This window comes from Ruditapes philippinarum, unplaced genomic scaffold, assembly GCF_026571515.1.
Source record: "Ruditapes philippinarum isolate M1 unplaced genomic scaffold, ASM2657151v2 ctg22165_1_1_1_1, whole genome shotgun sequence".
Lineage (NCBI taxonomy): Eukaryota > Metazoa > Mollusca > Bivalvia > Venerida > Veneridae > Ruditapes > Ruditapes philippinarum.
This window is the reverse complement of record NW_026862216.1, coordinates 1-9,529: the sequence shown is the minus strand read 5'-3', so window position 1 is coordinate 9,529 and position 9,529 is coordinate 1. Positions and strand designations below refer to the sequence as shown.

Genomic DNA, 9,529 nt, shown 5'->3' with positions numbered 1-9,529 from the left:
ATGGTTTGATCTGAAACGCGATACTCGACAGTACGATGATGAAAACGCGAAATCACGAAACTACGATGGTGAAAACGCGACAGTACGATGGTGAAAACACGAAAGTTTATCGCGTTTTCATCATCGTAGTATCGTATTGTCGCGATTTCATTATCGTACTATCGCGTTTTCATCATCGTGCTTTCGCGTTTTCACCATCGTAGTTTCGTGATTTCGCGTTTTCACCATCGTACTATCGACTATCGCGTTTTAGATCAATACATTCATAGGCGATGGCCCTAACGGCATTCCGTACAAAATAGCACAATAATAGCCTTACAGTGTATTCGGAAACTTATTACACAGTTACCTCCCCTTTTTCAGACACCGCCATTTTATGACTGTAAATTTAGATCTTATGAATATTTTTAATGCTTGAATTATGCCATGTTGGCGGGATTTTTAACAGGTTTGTTTTGACAGTTTAAATCGTGACGAATGTGTTTTGATTTAATTTATACTGTCTTCACTCTAACACAGTTTTGGCACATATAAAACACTGAGAAAGTGCAGCAGTCTTCGTGCTATGAAATGTAAATAAAGTAGATTTTATGACTTTTGTAACATTCTATATGATGACCGAAAGGAAACTGTATGGCAAAGAACAGTATTCCATTTGAATATCAACGTTTAAGGATCATGAAGAATCAATACGTTAATTGAGTTAATAGTGTTAATTTCAATTATACTCGGTTCCTATGATATCAAGGGTTCTATGATATCAAGGTATTTAAATTTTCTGTGACTGCTAGTAAAAGCAACACTTGATGATGCTAATATTTGTAAAACTTGCACACTAGATTCATTTTCATCTGCCAATAAATTTAATGTGGTGAATAATGAATGTATTTTCAGCAAGAAAACTATTTTATAAAACCTTCATATTTGACTACCATTTTCCTTAATGACTTTTACACAGTCAATTAAAATATGTTATAAACACATATACTGACATATAGTCTGTTCATATAGTTTTTATTTTATAGCAAGTTAACTGTTGGAAAATTTTCACAACTTAACCTGAAAGTTTTGAAAATCTATTCTTCCATACTTGCTTTTTTGGGGATTACCTTGATACCATAGTAACCTCCTCTGAAATTACCCAAAATGGCAGACATTGAAAATATTCTAAAAAATGTCATTTTTATTGGTTCTTTTGAAATAATTTTTTGACAAACAGTTCTGGAAAAGGTTCAATTATAAGATGGAAGAAAAATCTCATTCATTTATGATATTTATATTTAAATATTTTCCGATAAACGTTAAGTACCGTGATATCATAGAACCCCGGGCTATGTTATGAATGACAAGACTTTATCAGATACTCAAGAAGAATTTGATCGGAAAAGAGTCAACTCGGCCCTATACCAACTCGGCACGGGTCAACTCGGCCCACTTTACAAAAATATATAGGCCTATAACGTATTTACTTTGCTTTGCATGTTGTGAAGGTAAATGAATAATAAGAAATATCTTATTATTATTATTTTATAATAATAAATTGTACCTCTGCTGAAATAAAGTATATTAAGAAAAAAAAGTTATTTATTTGTCTTGCAGATTCGATAAAATTAATATAGACACAGGCACAATTATCGAACCTGGGAAGAAAAAATATGAACAGATTGATAAAAATAACTTCATATTTTTTCTTCCCAGGTCCGATACTTGTGCCTGTGAATAAAGATATAATAAAAATGTGTTTCCTTAGATGCATTTTGTTTGTAAAGTAATTTTCAAAAAAATATGAAACAAAAACGTGTTTACTTAATAGCATAAGCTTCTAATTAATTGCAGGTGGTCACTAATCAAATTTGAATGAATGAGTCAATCATAATTATCACCTAATTAATCGGTTTTCTTTAACATACACATTGATTGATAATTATAGCCCATGACAATAGTAGTCCTTTGATGTCCTTTAATACCCATTTTTAAAAGTGGGCCGAGTTGACCCGTGCCGAGTTGGAATAGGGCCGAGCTGACTCGGGGGCCGAGTATATTTTAGGGCCGAGCTGACCCGGATTCCTTCATAACAGGCATGGCTGCCGTGTCTATTTCTAGTTATATACTGGGGTTTTCCTATATTTTAAACTTGCCATTCAAAAGTCATAGTTTCCTTGCTGATTATTTAAAGATTAATTTCAATTCACAACTTCAAAAAAATTTGAAACTCAATGTCCGGTAAATTGACTTGTCTACACAATTTTTTGTCTCTTAATAATTCCCTACTTTAAAGCCACATTTCTACGGTCAAATGTTTAATTTCATGTTTGATAAAGTAATGTTTGCTTGTACTTAGAACCCAAAATTATTTGGGTAAAATTCCATTCTTTTTATGCCACCGCAGCATCTGCGATGCGGTGGCATATAGCGATTCACCTGTGTGTGTGTGTGTGTGTTTGTTTGTGTGTGTGTGTGTTATATAGATTATATAGTGAACTTAAAAAATCTTCTTGTGAAAAACCACTAGTCCAATTTTAACCAAACTTGCCAGGATTGATCCTTGGGTGAAGGGCTTCCAAAGTTGTTCAAAGAATTTCATTCCATGCAGAAATCTGGTTGCCATGGCAACCGAAAGAAATTATAAGAATAAATTTAAAAAATCTTCTTGTAAAGACCCAAAAGGCCTAGAGCTTAGATATTTTGCATAAGGCATTGTCTGGTAGACCTCTACCAAGATTGTTCAAATTATAGCCCTGGGGTCAAAATCGGCCCCGCCCCAGGGGTCATTGATTTTCACTATATGTACATAAAGTAAAAACTAAAAATACCTTCTTGTAAAGACCCAAAAGGCCTAGAGCTTAGATATTTTGCATAAGGCATTGTCTGGTAGACCTCTACCAAGATTGTTTCAAATTATAGCCCTGGGGTCAAAATGGCCACGCCCCGGGGTCATTGATTTTCACTATATGTACATATAGTAAAAACTTAAAATACCTTCTTGTAAAGACCCAAAAGGGCTAGAGCTTAGATATTTTGCATAAGGCATTGTCTGGTAGACCTCCACCAAGATTGTTCAAATTATAGCCCTGGGGTCAAAATTTGGCCGCCCTGGGGGTCATGATTTTCACTGTATGTACATATAGTAATAACTTAAAATACCTTCTTGTAAAGACCCAAAAGGGCTAGAGCTTAGATATTTTGCATAAGGCATTGTCTGGTAGACCTCTACCCAGATTGTTCAAATTATAGCCCTGGGGTCAAAATCGGCCCCGCCCCGGGGGTCATTGGTTATCCTGATATGTTAAAACTTTAAAAAAAATCTTCTAGAAATTGACAAATGCTAGAGGTAAGATATTTTGCATGAAACATTGTGTAGTGAAGCTCTAGCAAGATTGTTCAAATTATAGCCCTGGGGTCAAAATTGGCCCTACCCCTAGGGGTCATTGATTTTCACTATGAACATAGAGTAAAAAATTAAAAAATCTTCTTATCTGAAGGTACAAGGCTTAAAGCTTTGATATTTGGTATATAATATCATCTTTGGGTCCTCTACTAAAGTTGTTTTAATTATGCCCATAGTGTTGAAATTGCCCTACCCCAGAGGTGCTAGATTTCCTTATATGTATAAAGTAAAAACTTGAAAAATCTTCTCTGAATTGACAAAGGCTAGAGTTTAAATATATGGCATGAGACTTTGCGAAGTGAACCTCTACCAAGATTGTTCAAATTTTAGCCCTGGGGTCAATATTGGTTCTGCCCCGGGGGTCATTGATTTACATTATGTATATCTAGTAAAAAAATAAAAAATATTTTTGTCTGAAGGTACAAGGCATAGAGCTTTCATGTTTGCTATATAATATCATTTATAGGTCCTCTACCAAAGTTATTCAAATTTTTCCCCTGGTGTCAAAACTGGCCCTGCCCGGGGGCATGATTCTCATTATGTACACATAGTAAAAACAGAAAATAAAACAAATGTTTTCTGAATGGGAGAAAGCTTCAGCTTAGATATTTGACTTGAAATGTTGTTTGGTGGACCTGTATCAAGATTGTTTTGAATTAAGCCCTTGGGTCAAAATTTTGCCTTGACCAAGGGGACAGTGACCTACTTTCTTGTCCTTTGTTGTACAGCAATGAAATTTTGACCATGTGCACAGTTTTAGTTGAAAAATTGAACTTTGATATCAGGTGACCTAGATTTTGATAATGTGACCTACTTTCTTGTGCTTTGATCTACAGCTATGAAATTTGAACCATGTGCACAGATTAAGATGTAATGTGGACTTTGATATCAGCTTACCTAGATTTTGACAAAGTGTCTTACTGTGTTGTCCTTTGATGTAGTCATAAATTAGGCTGCGTGAAATATGACCTTCACCACCAAATTCACTAGACTCAAGTGCATTGATATATTCCTGCTCTGATCTTTTATTTGATTAACAATAGATTTAATCACTAATCTGATAATAAGAATTAGATAGGTCAGGGATCTATGCATTATGACAATCTTCAATTGTATAGAAACAAAAAAAATATGTTCCTACACTACTATTTAGTGTTGTATTAATGCGGTGGCATAGCATTTTTCTCAAATGCAATCTTGTTTATTATTTTAAATAAAAGCTACAGATAAAAAAACATCATATTTTGTCCGGTAATATGTAGGATCCCAGTACATTATTGACTATTCATCTATTGTCAGCAATCTGGTGAATCAGTGATTTACTAGATGCAGGATCCTGCATCAGTATACCCCAGGAAATGCCTACTGGGCATGCCAGTTCTTTACATCATGCATCCAACTTGATCCAAGTGGATGCAGAAAAACAGGCTACTTTATAACTGTCTTTTTACATGAATATATTATTGGAATGAAAAAAGAGATAAAATTTAACTTATACTCAATAATCTATTATTAACTGTTAACAAGACCATATAATTAGTTAGTTTGAGAAATGGTCCTAGTCAATGTCAATTATTTATTAATAAATGTCAAAGGTCATACATATCTTAAAATCGAAGTGTTGTACATGTATTTAGATGCTGCAAAACAAAAAATTGAGAAAACTTTGTCATTTGTTTATTTCTGAATAAGACAATGTTTAGTAATTGCTCCTCCTCCCCTAGTAAGGTTGGAAAATTAACCTCATCATGTGTAAATTTATACATGTATAAGACTGTAAGGTAGCAGTTACAACTATGACTAATTATTTTATTACAGGTAGAAAGTTATATTTCAACAAGAGCCAGGGTTTGAGGATGGCAACTCAGTGTTTGACCAGAATGCTGTCAGCCAAACTTTACAAGGATGGAAATCTTCCTGAAGTTCTGCACAAATCAACCAACTTCTTATGTATAAGCAAAGGTTATGATATAAAAATTAACTATGATGACCCTACTGAGTTAACAGTAGAACATCAACTGAGAAAAATGTTTCCAGAGCTTGTTGATCCCTCAGTAGCTCATAGCTTCAGGTAAATTCCATAACATTTTGTTATTACTTTAAGGAAATATTTATTAGGAATATACAATATACTCAATATATATAAATCATTTAAGGTCAGTTTTGAGGAAAGTTTACTTAGGAAATAGATATCAATTCTGAGTTCATTGTTGTAGAATAAAGCACGGTTTGAGTTCAAATGCGTAGTAATATAATCACGAAGGCCGATAGACCTGAGTGATTAATTACAAAGCATTTGAACGAAAAACGTGCATTATTATAAAATAATGCACAAAGAATTAATATCTATTTCCATTCTACACATCAAGAAAAATATAATTATTATTCTATAGTTTATGTTTGGTGGTTAAATTTGTTTTCGCCAAAGAGTTTCAAATAAAAACATTCTTTAAAGGCTGTTACAGTCGGTTGAAAAAAACTGTTGTTAAATCTACCGTGTGTAGAAACATTAAGAGAATAACGAGTTTTGAAAACATTGATAAAACTTTGTTTGTTTATTTTATTTCACTCCATAATTTTACAAGCGAAATACAAAATATTAAAAGTGAAATAAATGTAAAACTTAACTCGTTTGCAACATTAAAATGGCGTACTTGATTTGATTGTTTTGCACATGCTGTTTGGCGCTACATTGTGATGTCATGTAAACAACACTTTAAACGTCTGTACAGCGTTAATGACTGAATTAAAGATATTGGTGTTCGGATTCATGTTCTTAGTTAGACCATTTTCTTTCATTCTAGAAAGTTTTCACAACAAAATTCGACAAAAAATTGTTTTTTATTTATCAGGTTTTTCAAACAAAATGTCGCCCTCAATGTGAAAATACACAGGGAGATAACTAAAAATGGTGAGTGCATTGTTGTAGAATAATGCACGCTTTTGGCCTTCTTTGTTTATATAGAAAAATTTCCGATAGTGTTAGAATTTTGTAATATGTCACCTAGGTCTGGGGTTATCAAAAACTTATCTCAACTTAAACTCTGATCTCTGGATTATGGTTGGTCAGATAACATCACAGAATGTACACTGGCCAATAAAAATCCTCAGATTTGAGACAGAAGTCGAAAACAACACTTCATAACCTTCATGGGGTCAGTACAGGTTAGTCAAAAAAACAGACTTTTGAGTAATCTAAATAATCTTTTATCTTTTGTTTAAATTCTGATTAACTAACCTACATGGTCCCACCAGAGATATAGAATTTTTTCATCTATCCAGCAAGCATAAGGAATGTTGGTGGTTCTTGTGTGCCTGTTTGTGTCTGATGTTATGTGTGACGAGATTATTGAGGTCTGCCATAATAAGAGCTAGGAAGTTATCACATTGTACATTATTGGTGTCTTAAAACCAAATAGTAATAGTTTGTTTAAATTGAATTTGGTATAGAAATTAATATGTGATTAAGTTGTAAATATAATTATATACATGTTTATATTACATGTATGTAAATGCTGTAATTGTGTTGTTTTATTGAAATATGTCTACTCTGTAGAACGCATAATTGTTGATATATTATTGTTATAAAGGTATGTTCATCGTCTAGATTTTGCTACAAGTGGAATATTGTGTCTGGCTTTGAACAGAAATGCAGCAAAACATTTGTCTCACCAGTTCAAGAATAAACAAGTGCTGAAATATTACCTTGCTCTTGTAAGTTGATAAAGAAATACATGTAATGCAAAGTAAACATTCTTATCCATTTGATACAAAATCAGTTAAGTTTAATATTCAACAGTTCATTTTATTGCCTCCTTTTTCAAAAGTTTTAACATTGTCATTAAATAATTACAAATTAAATATCATTTAACACTGCTATCTATTTAATTAGGAAATTAATATCAAATTTGACTGCATTTGTTGTAGAATAATGCATGGTGAGAGTTCAAATGCGTAGGAATATAATCAGGAAGGTGGATAAAAAGCAAAGCATTTGAATGATAAACCTTGCATTATTATACTATAATATTAATATCTATTTCCATACTAACATGCTAATTATAATAAATAGAGAATTGATAAAATATGTTGAACTACATTTAGCGTAGAAGTACAATATAATTTTCCTGACATTATTTGGATTTTTGACATCATATCTGACATCATATGATTATATCTTGTAATAATGCACTTGATTTTCCTCTCTGTTTAATAGAGAATAGAGTGAAGCATGTTAGAATGTTGAATATGCAGTGGCCTGTATGATTATATGGTGTAAGGTACATGAAAACAAAATATGATTTTAATTTAAGTGCCTTTATACATAGAAAACTGTTCTATTTACAGGCAGATATTTATACAATGTATTAACTTGTAAAACTGTAGAATATAACTGTTTCTACCAGACAACATTGTGCATTGTTAGCATCTTTCTATTCTAATTTATAATATTGTAGAAAATGAATATTGCTATCATAGAACAGACTGAAATGTAACTTTGTTACTGATGTTAACACAATTTTATATATGTGAATGATATTGTACAGGTGAGGGGTCATGTAGAAGATGATATTGTATTTATTGATGTACCAACTGGTGATTTAGAGGACAAAGAATGGCCAGGAAGGAGGTGTGTATCTAGTCACCCAGCTTGTAAAGATCCAAAGATTACACACACACTAGTGATTGCACTAGAGAAAGGTCTATTTGATGGTTCACCAGCAACAAAAGTTGTTCTTAAACCAATTACAGGTATGTCACAAATAGTTTACAAATGCTTTATACATGTATATTAGACTAGTCTCATCACTTAATTACTTAGTATTTAACCCTGACAGGGTTTGAACCCCAATGACTAGTGATCATTAGATTACTAGTTTGACACATTAACCATGTGGCCATGCTGCCAAGTCGTTGTTTCCTTGATCAGGAAACTTTACACTCATTGTTCATTTCTTGTTGGTTCCATGAACGGGTTCAAAAGTGTGTCTTTAAGCTTCCTATGCAAGCAAACTAAAACAATTCTGTATAAACCAATGATTTAATACATAATTGGGTGGTCATTGTAAAACTGATGTACTTCATGACACATTGTTTGATTATCAACCCTTGAATTTGTGTAATGGATTTGCCCTGCTTTTAATTTGGAATTGTCTATTTGAAGTATTAGGGATTTCAGAATCAAAATAAAATGATTAGGCTACCAACAGGTTAGTGCCAGGTCCAGTCCGACTTCTTGCATGTGCAGGCTAGCCTGGCACTATATACATGTGTCAAAGTCTAATCACTTTTGGTTCCAGCAGGTAGAGTAAATTACCCTCAACAATTATTGTATAGATCATATTAAAAAAGACATAACAAATTTTACATGTAAAGTTAAACTTTTGAAATGAAACTTTGTGTTAAACATTGATTTATAAATGTATTTTAGCCTAAACATTTCCTTTGTCAACTTTTATATTATTGACAAGCGTAATTACCTGTAAGGCATTAGGAACAAAGTATGTGTTAATTAAATGTGTAATACTCATGAATGAAGCAGGACAAATTTGTGGTGTAAGCTCTTGTTTCATGCTATGATAGTAGCTCAAGTAAGCTTGGAGATATTTTGTATAAAAATATATTGATGTGAATTATAAAAAAGCATTATAATGTTATGCTTCACATTTGATGTTTTCTTTTAAATGATATTGTTCCAAGTTCTACATTGATGGTAAAGTGTTGATATTAAAGTGACATTATGCCCATCTAAAGGTATATAGCGAGTGAACAGGTGAGCGTCAAAATAAATTTTCATTTTGCCATAATTCCTTCTGATTCAATAATTTACTTCGCATAAACAATAAATGACCACCGGATTCAAACAAATTTCAGTAAATATCATTGAGAATTTACCTGTAACGTTCAATTTATAAAAAGAGTGGGGCAGTCTTTATATTTAATGCAGATTTTAGATTTTATCCTAAACATTTTCCAGTATAATCTGTTCATCAAACATCATGTAATTAGCAGTTAATCTTTTGAAATATAAAGTCAATTTAGCTCAACTTGACAATGAAAAATATGAGTATAGATGTCACTGTAAACTAATTCTGGCTGTATGTTCTGCTGATTATAATACGTCAATCTTCTTAAAATTAA

General features: G+C 32.4%; 1 protein-coding gene across 1 annotated transcript; it reads left to right on the top strand.

The window, feature by feature from the left end:
• The first annotated feature begins 335 nt into the window (after window positions 1–335).
• LOC132718314 (RNA pseudouridylate synthase domain-containing protein 1-like) lies at window positions 336–8,199 on the top strand. The gene is made up of 4 exons (XM_060702016.1): window positions 336–448; window positions 5,207–5,459; window positions 6,979–7,102; window positions 7,936–8,199. The coding sequence occupies exons 1-4, from the start codon at window positions 427–429 to the stop codon at window positions 8,182–8,184; spliced, it is 648 nt and encodes a 215-aa protein (XP_060557999.1). The 5' UTR covers window positions 336–426; the 3' UTR covers window positions 8,185–8,199.
• Window positions 8,200–9,529: the final 1,330 nt, after the last annotated feature.